At 33.8% G+C, this 15,082-nt stretch overlaps 1 protein-coding gene across 7 annotated transcripts in view; it reads right to left on the reverse strand.

The window, feature by feature from the left end:
* si:ch211-220f16.2 overlaps positions 1-15,082 on the reverse strand; it is a 51,674-nt gene that overhangs the window by 26,938 nt on the left and 9,654 nt on the right. For all 7 annotated transcript variants that reach the window (XM_087293199.1, XM_087293198.1, XM_087293197.1 and 4 more), the window contains exons 7-10: positions 13,634-13,725; positions 11,210-11,357; positions 1,909-2,015; positions 174-282 (exon numbers count right to left, since the gene is read on the reverse strand). In XM_087293199.1, the coding sequence (XP_087149325.1) occupies positions 174-282; positions 1,909-2,015; positions 11,210-11,357; positions 13,634-13,725 (456 nt within the window). The remainder of the gene's footprint in view (positions 1-173; positions 283-1,908; positions 2,016-11,209; positions 11,358-13,633; positions 13,726-15,082) is intronic.

Below are 15,082 nucleotides of genomic sequence, written 5' to 3' on the forward strand. Positions count from 1 at the left end.
ACTTATCAAAAGGGTTGAAAAGCACAGATTTGGCTACATTTTTTTGGAATAGACGTTGTATAGCTAAGGCATAGCTATCTAATTTAACCATAAAATAAAGTTATTGTCAAGCCTGCCTCAAACAATGACACATGCTTTTCCATTCAACTGTCAGAATTGAGTGGGTTTAATACCTGTATCTGCAGCACTGTGCTGTGGCCACCATCCACCCATATTCTCTCCATTTATAAGACCATCATGATCCATGTCACCCATTGGGTCTTGTGTATTATGAAACTCCTCCTGAAAAAAAAAAAATAAAAAAAATAAAAAAAAAAAAAAACAAACACAACATATACAATGTTATGTACTGGTGTGAAAAAGTGTTTGCCCCTTACTTGTGGCCTAGTAAAAGTCCTGACCTGAATCCAATTGAGATGCTGTGATATGACATTTAAAAGGCGGTTCACTCACCACTGTGGCTGAATTACAACAATTCCAAAAAGATCAGAGGCCAAAATTCCTCCCCAGCCCCGTTTCCGGCTCATTGAAAGTTATAGAAATTACTTAATTTGCAGTTGCAACTGATGGCCCAACCAGTTATTAGGTCTACACACTTTTTCACACAGGGTTATGTGGTTTTGGATTTTAATGATAAAACATTCATTTCAAAATTGCATAATGAGTTAAATTTGTTTTACTAATATTAACATTTGTTTGATGATCTGAAACATTAAAGTGTGACAAACAGTACATCTATAAGTAGCAGTAAGACAGTAAGTGGCAAACACTACATCTATAAAAAAAAAAAAAACCTGTTTAAACAGGACAGTTCAACCAAAAATGAAAACTGTGTGGTCATTTACTCACCCTCACATCCTTGCTAAATCTGTGTGTATATCTGATTCAAGACTGGTGATTCACAATTCTAGTGAAAAATTAAATCTTGGTCTGCACTGACAGCCCTATACAATGCGCCTTCAAACACACCACATTTTAATGCTACATTTAATGCAAGAGTTAAAATGGGAATTCTGCCATCATGTTGTTCCAAACCTATAAGATATTTGTTCATCATTGGAACACAAAACAAATAAGGTAGTTGTAATCAAATGATTTTTTTTTTACCCTTTTCATTGGATATTCATACAAACAGCAATATTTCAAAATAATCATAAAGAGAGTCTTCTGAAGAGATATTATCAATTTAGAAATAATGTCTGTTCTTATGTCAATCATGTATGAATGAGATTTTGTTTACTAACACTTATCAATACTTATATACAATTGAAGCAAAGATTATTTGCTCTCCTGTAAAATTTGTATTCTTTTTCAAATATTTACAAAGTGAAAACAAACATTCCAAAGGAATTGTCACAGTATTTGCTTAAATTTTTGTAAAGTCTTATTGCTATTAAGTTAGCTGGAATAAAAAAAACATTAATAGCATCTACTGTTCATTTATTGGTCAAAGTGAAAAAAAAAAAGAAGTTGAAGTAAATGATTTACAATTTCATTTTTGGCTGAACTATTCTTGATCGTTTTAATGTGGTGCAGATTTTAATAACAAAAAGACAGCACAGAGACGGGTGACAAATTAAAGTAAAATTCAAAAACACCAATTCTGAGAGCACTTTTCTATCCTGATAAAAGTGGAATCTTCCCACATGAAACAAATATGAAAATTTGCATACAGTCACCAAACTTCAATGCAATTCAACCCCTAAGGAAGATTTTGGACTAGCATGACCGCACTCTGCCACTATAAATCAAAATACTAATGTATTAATGAAACACTAATGAAAACAATTTTTTTTAAGTGGGAATCAAAACTAGAGGGCTTTAAAGCTGATCTTTTGGCACAGAGTAGTCTTATTACTTTAATTAGTCACTTGTCTTTGTGTAATATACAGCATCTTTAATTCATACCTGCAGGCTGCGTGGAGTGAAATATTTGGGCTTCCTGCTTTTCTGTGGGCAGAGTCCATGAACCTGGGCCAACTCCTCCTCCACTTCCTGTTGCCGATTGGCTAATGCTGGATCGGAGCAGCCAGGAAACAACCAGTCATCCTCAATCAGTTTTGTGCCACAAGATATAGGTAATGGATCAAATATGTTTAGGGATGGAGGGCAAAGTACAAAATCATGGTGGAGGAGAGACAGCCAGGTAACGCTAGTGCAGAGCAGCGAGTGGGATGAAGAGCAGCAGGAAAAGCACGCAATGCAAACTTGGCATTCAACACTACTAAACTGTTTATAGACCACATAAAATAAAGTAAGGTATGGTGAGAAAAACAACAAAAAAATTTTCCACTCATACTGTTCAAGACTGACCAAGTTGAAATTACTGTGATTTTTGCTGTCACTTCAACCAGCAGGATTGACCCAGTTTTAAAATGTCTTATATAATAGAAAGTATAAAAAAAAGAGAAAATTAATAACTCACAGACAGTGATCTAGGCATGCCAAGCTCCAAAAATGTATAAATTATATTTCAATGTGACGAGTAAATAAAATTAATTCCTTTCCAACAAAGATTTGTCATATCTTGTTTGTGTTCCAAACATCTGCTCATTGTGACCAATGATGTTTATAGGCATGGGGCGATAACCATGTTCAAGGTATACTGCGGTTTAGAAAAGTCAAGGTTTTAAAACAGTCAAAATTTTCTGCTCAATCATTCATAAGGTGTGTAAGATTTTTTATTGACTATTTTTTTTTTTTTTTTTTTTAGGACAGCAGTAACTCCAGCAGAAAAGATTTTCAAAGATGCTGTTTTAAATTGTGGTTTTAAAAAAATAAGTGTTTTTGAAACAAATGAAGACATCAGAAGCCTACAACTCATTTAAATGATTTAGTCTGACATGTTTATTGCTCCAAAATACTTTAAATGTTTCCCAAGTTAAAGTATATTGTGTAAAAAGGGGAAAAGGGTTTTATTTTTTCCCCAGACATGTAAAATATTTTAGAGCAGTAATCTTAATACTGTGATCCTGTGAAACCGCAATCTTTATATTCAAGGTTATCATACCATCAGAATCTTATATTGGCCCATGCCTAGATGTGTAACATAATTATATCTGTAAAAAAATCGTATAACGTTTACAAACGATACAAAAAGTATACTTGAAAGGATCACCCCATATATAAAGTTTTCTACCTTTTATTCCACAAAAGTATAAGGAGAACTGTGCAACTAAACCACACACCCCTGGTTAGAAGAACACATTTAGTTTCCTAGCCACTCCAACAGCTCAGCATTAAAGGAGCCGTAAAATAAAACATGCAGAGATTTCTAGGCAGAGCTGAATAAGAGCAGTACGCTGAAATTACATACTATCAGCCTCAAACTCCATTACAACTACACTTTGTACTTACTTTAAATTTATATAAGCTTGTATTAAACATACTGTTTGTGGGACTTTTATTTGAAAATAAAAGAAGCAGACAGACTAAAAAGGAGCAGTTTTGTAATACAGGCAGCCATGCATGACTAAGGAGTGTACACAGCTCATCATCAGAATGCAAAATGTGGGATATGTGAATTAAAAAATGTATTCAGTGCCTGTTAAGGGTCTGTATAAATGTATCTTTTTTGTTGTTGTTTTGTTTAAGGTGCATATTGTGAATTTTGCCACATGTTTGTAATAAGGCAACAGACAATTATGATCCGCTGAGTTTGCGTTTAACATACATTTATGCATCATGTCATATCACTCAGCTCTTACTACGATAATAAACTTTACAAAACTTGCTTGTTCATGCAGAGGTTGATATTAATTCCAGCCTGTGATTTCATATGTATTTAAAGCTTCAAAACAGAACTTTGAATATATATCTGTCTGTTTCTTTTGAGCATAATTATAATTTCATATTTATATTTCATCTAAGACACAACCTGGTGACATAAAGATAGCTCACTCACTCCTAGCTAAAATAAAGCTCTCAGCAGTTGAAAAGATTGTGTGAGCAAGTATTACATGAGCTGCAGAGAGTCAGGGAAAAGGTTATTAATATTCACAATCATTCAAAATATAGTAAAACTGAACTTTTTATTATAATTATGATTATAATTACCCAGGAACCACAATTCTAAAGACAAGATTTGCGGAGTCATTATGAAGTTTAACCATAATCTAATAGTGTGAAAGATTTTTACTCTGATGTGATTTTTACTCTGATGTGATTTTTACTCTGATGTGTGTCATAATTTGGATTTTTTACTCTGATGTGATTTTTACTCTGATGTGTGTACTAATTTGGAATATTTTATGCAGATCATCCCAATCAATGTAAAACTTTAAATTATTGACAAACAATTACTTAAGTCATCTTAAGAAATTATATTGATATCGGAATTCATCATCACAGAAAAACAAAATATCACAATGTCAGTTTTTATTTCCAATATTGTGCAGCTGTACTTTTTAAAATAAGACACATACAGTACCTCCTATGTAGATATCAAAGAACATGTTTAACATGTATTCAATGCACTCTTTGGCACCTTTTAGCTGGGTTCATCAACAAAGAACATCAAAAACACATGGACATGTGTTGGACAACTATGTGCATCGCAAAGACATTCCACTGAATTACTAATTTCAGTGGTTTTTTTTAACTTTTGCTATAGTAACATGCGTAGCCATGACTTCACTTTCAAATTAGCTAGTAGATCAAAAGGGTTCTTAATTGCAGTCCTTTTATCATGGGTTTTATCATTTCTTGCTTGTGAGTGTGCTAATAATTAGGCTTAACATATGCTGGAATTCTGCGTATTACTGAGGACCAAGTGTTTTGGGGGGCAACTTTGCCTTGTGTGAGGGCACAAAAAATAAAAACACAAATAAATACTGAACTCTACTGTCATAATTAAAAGAATTGTTGGATTTTATCCTGACAAAATTTTACTTGCAAAAAAAAATCATTGAGACATTTAGTGAGGCCAAAGGCATTCTTTAAAATGAACTGTGTGTTCCACAGAACAAACAAAGTCATACAAGCTCCGAATGACAATAATGAGTAAATGACAAGATGAAGATCTACATTTTACACTACAATTATTAGGAAAGACTAAAGCCAGGAAATAAAAAAAGAAAGAAAATGAAAGAAAGCAAGAAATGAAAGAGAGGACCCCATTAGCCAGCACCGTCTGTGCTGCCAGAGTTTTCTTAAAAGATGAAAAGGTGCAGAAAACTACTGGTAGTACAGACGGGGCAAACAATGGAGATGATGAAACCTGCATGCACAAAACTGATGGGATACTGTTCTCAGTGGCTGCACCCATCATGCAGAGCAGGAGCAGAGGCGGAGATGGGGAGGAGGAGGAGGGGGGTCTCAGGGCCAAAAGGTGGGAGACAAGGTGTGTTACAAAACAAATTGAATCAAAAACAAAACAACCATTTTGAAACTCAGTATGCATGCCACCACGTCAGTAAGGCTCGTTTCACACTAGATGCAAAAGCAGAGTCGTCACTTTTATTTAGAGCAATTATATATTATTTAAAAACCATAAGAACAAATGGCAACGCTTTCTATAAAGGTCCATGCCCATAATAAATTAGCCCATAACCATAAGAACAAATGGCAACGCTTTCTATAAAGGTCCATGCCCATAATAAATTAGCTCCATATACATTTATTTATAAATCAAGCATAACAATTCTATTTATAAGACATGCTTGATGCTAAATAGTTGTAAACAAAGTTATAATTCATTATGAGTATGGGATTCATATAAAGTGTTACCAAACTTTTATTTTGGAAAACAATTGAAGATTTTGGAAAACACTTATTCACCTAACTCTCTGACACAACAAGATAATTATAAAAAGATATTAGTCACAGTAGGAGTAGACACGCGACAGAAATATGTTTGTAAGAAACATTTTTACCCAATAGCTTTTCGCATCTGGAAAAGGTGAAATCTGGATTTGCTGCTCGTCTCTTTTTTAAAAAGACACGGTTTGTGTTGATTGTCCCGTCTCTAGATCAAGTAAGTGTGTGTGATCAGTGCCCTTTGTTTGTTCATTCAGATGGCACAGTTAGTTCGTATCGTCAGCAGTACTCTTTCAGTTTTTAAATAAATGCCTTAGTCAAAATGATTTAGTTAGTTTACAGTATGTTCATATCACTGCAATATTACAGTACAATATTATAGACTGAAAGATCTACTGTAAATGCAGCTCTCCGAATGTAAACATGTAAACACCTTAAACTATTACCGTTGTGTGGATTTTCGCCTTATTTTGTGACAGTATAGTCTACACACACACTCACACACACACGCCTTTCTGACGCTACCTACCGAGTGAATCTAAGTTACTGTTTTTTTTTTTTCCCATTCGCCATGCAGTATCAAACATTCCATTAAAACTCTCTCCAGCAGTTCATCCTCGCATCTAATATCTCGTTAGTCATGAGGGGCGTGCAGGAAAGGTTCCTGAATTAAAGTGAAAGTGCCAAACTGCAGTTAAAGTAAAAAAATGTATATTTTGGGAAATAATTTGATTACTGATGTCCATGTAAAACAGTAACTGTCTTTCTCCTCTGCGTCTGTGTGTTTGCTTTGCCTCTGAAAATCAGAGCGTTCCCAACTCTCATTTTTATGCAAAATCTTTCCTCTTTCCGTCCCCCGACACTCCCACCTAAACAGAGCTGGACACACCCATTTCCCTGACTTTTTCCAAACTAGAGGCGTGAAAACACCCTGCTGAGACAAGGGGGGTTTGTGGCCCTTTAAAGTCTCTGAGACAAGAGTATTGCTTAATAAGTTTAACTTAATTTACAATTGATTCACATATACTGATGATGTCTGTTGAGATTAAAACTGCTTGACTCTAGATAATTTTCAATCTGTTCTTAAGGTTTTTGAACTTTCAGTGTTTCATTAAAAATACATTCATCTGTGTTCTGAAGATGAACAAAACTCTTATAGGTTTAGGTACTAAACTAACATTACATTAACTAAACTACAGTTACATTCTAGGAGTAACTTTGATTAAATATTCCTAAATCTATAAACAAAAGGTAAGTGGTGCAGTATGCAAGATTGACACCTAGTGGTTCAACTACGTATTGCAATCCACATTCAAAATATTGAAGGTGACCCGGCTCCTATAACTACACACAACACACTGGCAGGTTGCCAGATTGATGACACAAACAGTAGCAAACGTGCCTGACGCTAGAGCCTGTAAGCTGCTCAACTAATGTTTAGTTTTGTAATATCTGTATTAATCGATGATTAAAAACCACCTCATGCGGATTTGTAAAACTGTGACCTGATTCTGTTACTGTCATTAGGAGGTCACATTTTCAGCCATCACTGAGGGAGCCTTTATGAATGAAAAGCACTGTGTTTTATATATATATATATATATATATATATATATATATATATATATATATATATATATAAAAACAAAACAGGGTGCTAAAATGTAATTGAGCAAACTCGCAATGGGCAGGTTACAAAGACCAAAACAGACATTCTGACAAGGAACACACATTTTCAAAGGATAATAACTGATTTTAGCACTGTTAAACAAACATGTTTACATAGCATACTTCTTAAATATTTACTAGCATATTATGGTATTTTTATGCTTTAGAAGAGATAAAAACTTACATACAGCACCGTTAAGTGGTTTAACATGTTATATGGTTATATTAGATTGTGTGTATTAACAGTAAATTACTGCATTACTGCGAAAGCACAATGAGGGCACTGATTCTGCTCTGCTTCAGCATCTAGTGTGAAACGTATAGTAGATCAGAAACCCAAATATCTCCAAAAAGGGTTTATCTTCTCTCGTGATTCATTGCAGGTAAGGACAACAGAACCTCAGAATAAACAAATGGTTAAAAAAAGACAACAAGATCAGAAACACTCCAGAGCGTTAAATGCATGTGACATTAACATATAATGAAAAGCTTGTTTTTATATCAAAGTTATACTTTAAATAGCAAAATAATGTTTTAGATGTGTGGTGAAAGTGTAAAAGGCATTCAATTTGTGGCTCGGTTGTAACATGTAATGAGGGCCAATCCAAGCAAAAACAGGTATTTTTATGCATTTTTTAAAGCTGTTCTATGAACACATCATACATTACAAACATGTTTGACTATTCTGTCACGTCTGCATTTTTTTGTCTTGCACCATGAGCTTCACTTTTATGACATGAACTAGTAGACTAGTATTAACAGTCCACCCAAATGTTTAATTCTGTCATCGTTTACTGACCCTTGTTCCAAACCTGTTTGACTTTCGTTATGCAGAAGTAATAAAAATATATTTTGAAGAAAGCTAGAAACTTGTAACTATTGACTTCCATGGAAGTCATGGGTTATAGGTTTTCAGCTTTCTTAAAAATATCTCATTTTTATATCTTATAATCTTATATCTTCATTCATAAATGTTTGGTACCACCAGAGGGTTAGTAAATTGTGTTTTTTGGCTGAGCTATCCCTTTATTGTAGAGCACTCTGTGGATACATGTGAACTGTTTAATGCAGTTACATTTCAAACCCTCTTTTCTGATAAAAAAATTTATGTAAATACAGTCAGCTCAGCTGGAGATTGCAAGCCGCTGACAAAATACAGCATACAACATACAATATCAAAATATTTCAGCATTAGCATGAATGCAGCCTATTACACCTGCTGCCGTCTACAAAACGGAAACGATAAAGAAATAGGAACAATAATCAATCACTATTCTTGTCTGAAAAATTATTACAAGCAGGTTTATTGTCTTGATTTTTTTGACTGATTATGTATTATTACTTTAAGGCTATGACCTTTTTTTTGTTTAAATTAGCCGACTACAAAGAAAGAAATTCACAAAATATTTAATTTTACCCCTAAGAGTTCTTCTAAATAGCAGTTAAAGTATTTTGCTTAAAAGCCATTCACTAAGCTGCTGAGACAAACTTTTACTAAGGAACCACGAGAACTCACTAAAACAAATCTTAATCTTGTAAATTAGAGATTTAGCCATGGAAACTTTGTGAGCACAATATTATGTTGCCATATTTACATAAAGATTTCAAAATAAATATTTTGCCAGATTCAAATAAAGATTTGAAAGTGAGGGCTAAGTGAAGAAATGCATTGTAAAAGTATGTTTCTTGCCTTTTAATGTTATAGACATTAAATAAAGGTTTCTTTCAAGGTTATACAAGTTAATGTTTTTTCTTAGAAAATATTTTTTTTGGAAAATATAAAATAATTCTATTTCTAAAATAAATTTGTGTAAATACATATTTGAAATTATGTTTTTGTCTGTATTTTAAAATACATTTCAAGTATATTTCAAAACATTTCTAAGCTATGTGAATACCACATTGATTGAGATGATGACTTTTTAAAAGCTCATTGTGGTCAAATGCTTTTAAGATGTTTATGTTTTGAGGTAGATTGTTGGCCACAGCCATTTTAACATAGTCTGTGATTGGTCTTGGTGACTTCACTACTTTTCACTACTCCTAATGTTGCACAGATTTAAAAGCTAGTCTTAGTTCTAAATTGCTTGTGAAATGCAGCAAAAAATAAAAAATAAAAAGCACAAAAATTTGAGACTGACGGGAGCATTGTTTTGAAGGTTTTCCTTCAAATTTGAAGGAAAATTAAATTTACTTTTAATTGTAAGATATTTTAGGAATATGACATCTGTTCTTTAAAAAAAACTGTTAATTGTAACTGTTAATTCGTTAATCCCTAGAGTTAATTTATTTTAAAAATGGCGAACAAAATGCATCATAAATGCATCAAGAATCAACTAAACTGAATTGTTAAAAAAGTTAAAAATCCCACGTCAGCCAAACAAACCCCAAAGCAGCACCAAGGTCAAATAATACTTTAAATTATCAAATAATACTTTAAGGGTTAGCTCATTCCAAAATGAAGACTCAGTCATTATTCACTCATCCTCACGCTGTTCAAGACCATAAGAAATTTGTTTATCTAGGAAACATAAATTATATAAAAATGTAATGCATTCTGAGAAGTTTTTGATCAATTCGCTAATTTCTGTCTATTCTTTAGATGTGCAAGGACCCCTACGCTCCACACTTGTGTGGATGCTTTTCATGTTTGATTTCATGCAAGAACCAGTTACAAGGTATGGTTGAATTAGTTCTCTGACAATAAACAGGTGAATATATATATGAAACAGGTGAATATATATATATATATATATATATATATATATATATATATATATATATATACACACACACACACACACACACACACACACACACACACACACACACAGTTGAAGTCAAAAGCCCCCTTTGAATTCTTCTCTAAAGTTATGTTTAACAGAGCTACGAAAATTTTCACAGTATGTCTGATAATATTTTTTTCTTCTATAGAAAGTCATTTGTTTTATTTCGGCTAGAATAAGAGAAGTTTTAAAATTTTTAAACACCATTTTAGGGACAAAATTATTAGCCCCTTTAAGCTAGATTTTTTCTCGACTGTCTATAGAACAAAGCACTGTTATGCAATAACTTGCCTAATTACCCTTAACTGCCTAGTTAACCTAATTAACCTAGTTAAGCCTTTAAATGTCACTTCGAGCTGTATAGAAGTGTCTTAAAAATATCTAGTCAAATATTATTTACTGTCATCATGGCAAAGATAAAATAAATCCATTATTAGAAATTAGGTGATTAAACTATTATGTTTAGAAATGTATTGAAAAAATCTTCTCTCCGTTCAACAGAAATTGGGGAAAAAATAAACAGGCGGTTTAATAATTCAGGGGGGCTAATAATTCTGACTTCAACTTTATATAAGCCAACATTTGAATTTGTTAATCATAGAAAGTGATGTTCACTCACCATAAGCTTGGATTTGACTAAATTAGTTCTAACTTTTATTAGAAGAATAGATGTGTGACCGTTATTAAAAATATACTATATTTACAGTGTAAGTTTTAAAGCTGTACAAAAAAAGACTTAGGAGTTTAAGTAAATATGAGCATTTTCATTTTAGGGTGAAATTCAAAGCTTTAAGGCTTGAATCCAAAAAATATTAGCATAGTTATTAAATTAGCACTGGTATACACTAGACTGTAAAGACATGCACATCTGTTTGTTGCAGTAATGTTTACAGTAAGGTCTTCTGCTTCGACTACCAAACAGCAGTAATTCTTTTTGCACAGAACCTAAGATACTTGTTTTTAAAGCATTTGTTAATGTATAATCTATGGATTCTTACCCTCTCTCTCCTCCTCGATGTGACTCATTCTGAAGGCCATGACGTTCTTCTCGTGACCTTGATCCCGACCTCGCTCTGCTTCAGTCACCATGGTCACCATTTCTTGCCACTCCATGACCTGAACATCATCCATGCCTGTCTCACTCGCCTGTGATCAGAAATATCCATAATGCATTTACTATACTAATGAAATCAGCAAAATAGTAACGTGCTGACATCTGTAGTGACAAATTTTAAACACATGGTTCAAATTCTCTGACTTCTCTGACTTTCACTGACCAAATTTCCATGACTTATAATGAACTGAAGGCAAAAAATGATCAATAATTAACTGCAATACATTTAGAAACTATTTCTATTTTCTTAGTGATCACTTATGCACACTAACATAGGTTACACTTTTGAAATATTTTGCTATTAGCTAGCTAATATTATAGCTACATACCACTTTTGACTTGTATGACCAATGGGACTCAGTAATCTTCAGGCCTCAATGATTTCTGTCATTTACAGTTCGAAATGGACAGTTAACAATTACAGCATAAGGACAGCATTTAGGTTATTGCTGGTTGACAAGTGGGAAAAGAAGTAAAATGGCACTAAAATAGCCTGACCATAACAATAGGCAAAATACATTAAGTCAAATACTTAAAAAAAACAAAAAAAAAAAAAAAACCAGAATAGATAAGTTGGAGAGCTAAATCTAAAATAACAAATAAAAATTGCTGCTATTCCATGAAAAAAGGCTTACCTTCAAATGTCTGGAATAGACCATTTAAAACTAAAGGATATAAAAGATATTAAATGGCCTGTTTGAACTCTGTAAATAAAACTGAAAATGCCTTTGAGAAGAATTCCAAAATTAGTAATATGAATTAAAAAAAGAATGTCTCCATTTTACTGTGGTTTAAAGGGGTGGTCACTATGATACCATATTTTAAACTTTAGTTGATGTGTAATGTAGCTTTGTGAACATCGACAACATCTCTGAATTTAATAAGGTCAAAGTTTAATGCAATAGGAGACATTGGCTTTTAGAGTTAGCTTAACAAAGCCTACAGCAAACGTTTAAGAACTAAAAAAAAAAAAAAAAAAAAAAGAACATTCGGGTTAGTGAGATCACAAGGTGCTTCCGGTCACACACACACGCACACACACACGCACGCAAGCACGCACACGCACGCAAGCACGCACGCACACACGCACACACAAACAAACACTTAACCCAGCTCCAGACGACAACCCGCGTGCACACACGCACCTCCGGACAACAGCGCACGCACACGCACGCATGCATGCACGCACGCACGCACAGACACACACACACACACACACACACACACACACACACACACACACACACACACACACACACACAGACACAGAAACAGACACAGAAACAGACACAGAAACAGACACAGAAACAGACACAGAAACAGACACAGACACACACACACACACACACACACACACACACACACACACACACACACACACACACACACACACCCACACACAAACAAACAAACACACACACAAACACAAACACACACACACAAACACACACACACACACAGCTCTATTATTTGACAAAAGACAGCTTCCAGAATCTGTCCCAGTTCTGTGCTGGATACTTTAAAACCCCTTCAACCGACAAGGCTGTGGATTTTGAGCCACAACCTGCAAGTTTTTTTATTTGTTAAAATTAATCAATTACATGCACAGTTTCTAGCGTAAATGGTATGTTGTAGTGAGGATGTAAACAATAGGAAATACTGTTTGGCACTCCTAGCAATTTAGCTACAAACTCATATTTATCAGTCAAACAGCTGTAAACACCCACAATCTTCAGCAGCACGTGGAATGTCTCTCTTTGCAGATGCTTCACTTTCTCTCTATGTCGCTGCTTTCCGTGCGTTCTACATCTCAAATACCAACCTTGCAAAAAAGTATGAGAACATTTATATTACTTGCACATGCTTATCGCTAATATATGTGAAAAACCCTCATCATTCTATTTTAGAGACTAGGCATGAGGTTCAGCTTTGTACTCTTTATTTTTCTGTCTGATTCAGGCAGCTAATACTGCAAATACCTGCTCTGACTCACTGTTTACACAGCACAAAAGCGCATACTTGTAGCGGCGTGATGTGGTGACATGGAGACAATCCGCAAATCACAGCATATTATGTTAGCTGACCAATCAGAGCCTCTTGAGGGCAGGCCTTTCAGAGAAACTAGGAAATATGACAGTCGTTTTCATGTTAGCTGAGCTCACATTGCTTTGCATCTTATAAACACAATCAAGCCTTAAAAAATACACTGTGGACAACCCCTTTAAAATCTGATGAACGCATCTTACCCATGACAATAGCTACTGTTTTGTAATTATAATACAACCAAAAGAATGAAATCATTCATTGCCTGTGATGATGCTCTCTTGGTCACTTGCTCCAGGTCAGCCTGCATCTTGCTCTGCTGTTCCTTATACTCCATCAGTTGCTTCCGCAATTCCTCTATTCATGGCACAAGAAAATTATGACAACATGCAAATTAGAAAGGTGCAGTACCTGCATGCTCAAGTATTTGGAAGACACAGCATTAATTTATCTTCAAATCAATGATTTTACACACAGATCTGTCAGTCAAAAAAGGCACTTCCAGCAATTCAATTTCAAATATTAGATTTTGTTCATATTTCTTCTAAAGAAAGAAACATGCTGTGAAAAGAATAATGAATAAAAAAAATCAGTTGGATCTGAATTTTTCCAGATATTTTAAAAGGCGTAGATTGATGACCCAATGACAGAGTGTGAAATCATAAGAGATTTTGTCTTTGTTTCCTACATATTTTTATGGATGAGCTAAAATATTCAAAGCTTATCATCACTGTAGTACAAAGCAGAGTAGAACTGAAGGCTGTTCAAACAAAATTAAAGCACATTTTCCCCCCAACTCCTAGGCATCCTCAGAAAATGTAACCAATCACATAAGGGGCCTTTTTTAAATCTTTGAATCTTAAATTTTATGGCCCTACATAATTTAGTCCCAGAAGATGTAAAAAAGATTGTTAAATTGCAGACAATTTCAGTTTTTAAATAGTAAATGCTGGTCACTCTGCAGTGCATACATAAAAGAACTGCAAATTTAGCAACATTTTAGCAACAGATATTACCCATTACTAGACCTTTTACTTTGTTTAGAATGTTAGTGGTTTATACTCGATATTAATAGTTATATTGTTTGATTAGCAGGATGTCTGCTAATCATAGCATTAAAATAAGGCCTTAAAATTGCAAAGTAAAGGTCTTAAAAATGCAATAGAACTGATCCTGTAAAAATTATTTTGTTTCCATTTTTTTATCTTTCTAAAATTCCTTTGTCTCTTTGCCACCCACAATGAAATAGGCCCAATAGAATACTTATGGGGACTTCGCTCTATCATGGCTTATGACAGCTGTGTCAACCCCTACATTAGCAAGCAATAAAGATCGACAGATTTTTCACATGATCTGACTGAGCTGTGATCGGTGATTCTGCTGCAACACAATAAATTATATTATTAGTCAGTTCAAATAATGTTTTGCTTTTTTATTCTTTCTATATATAATAAAAAAAGTGTTTAGAATGTTATTAATTAATTAATTGTGTTGTGAGCTTTTTTTTGAAAATTATACTATTAAATCCTAAAACAAACCACTTAAAAAACTGCAACAGTAGATTTGGTTTTGCATGTATTAATTCTCATTTATTATATAATTTTTTTGGCATCTTATTGCTGTGATGTTTATGTTTGGTAGTCTGTCTGTCTGTCGGTTATTGTATTAAGTTGTTATTGTGTTATGCAGTATTTTTATGAGAGCACCTAACAGC

The sequence above is a fragment of the Danio rerio genome, chromosome 18, assembly GCF_052040795.2.
Source record: "Danio rerio strain M-AB ecotype USA chromosome 18, GRCz13ab, whole genome shotgun sequence".
Lineage (NCBI taxonomy): Eukaryota > Metazoa > Chordata > Actinopteri > Cypriniformes > Danionidae > Danio > Danio rerio.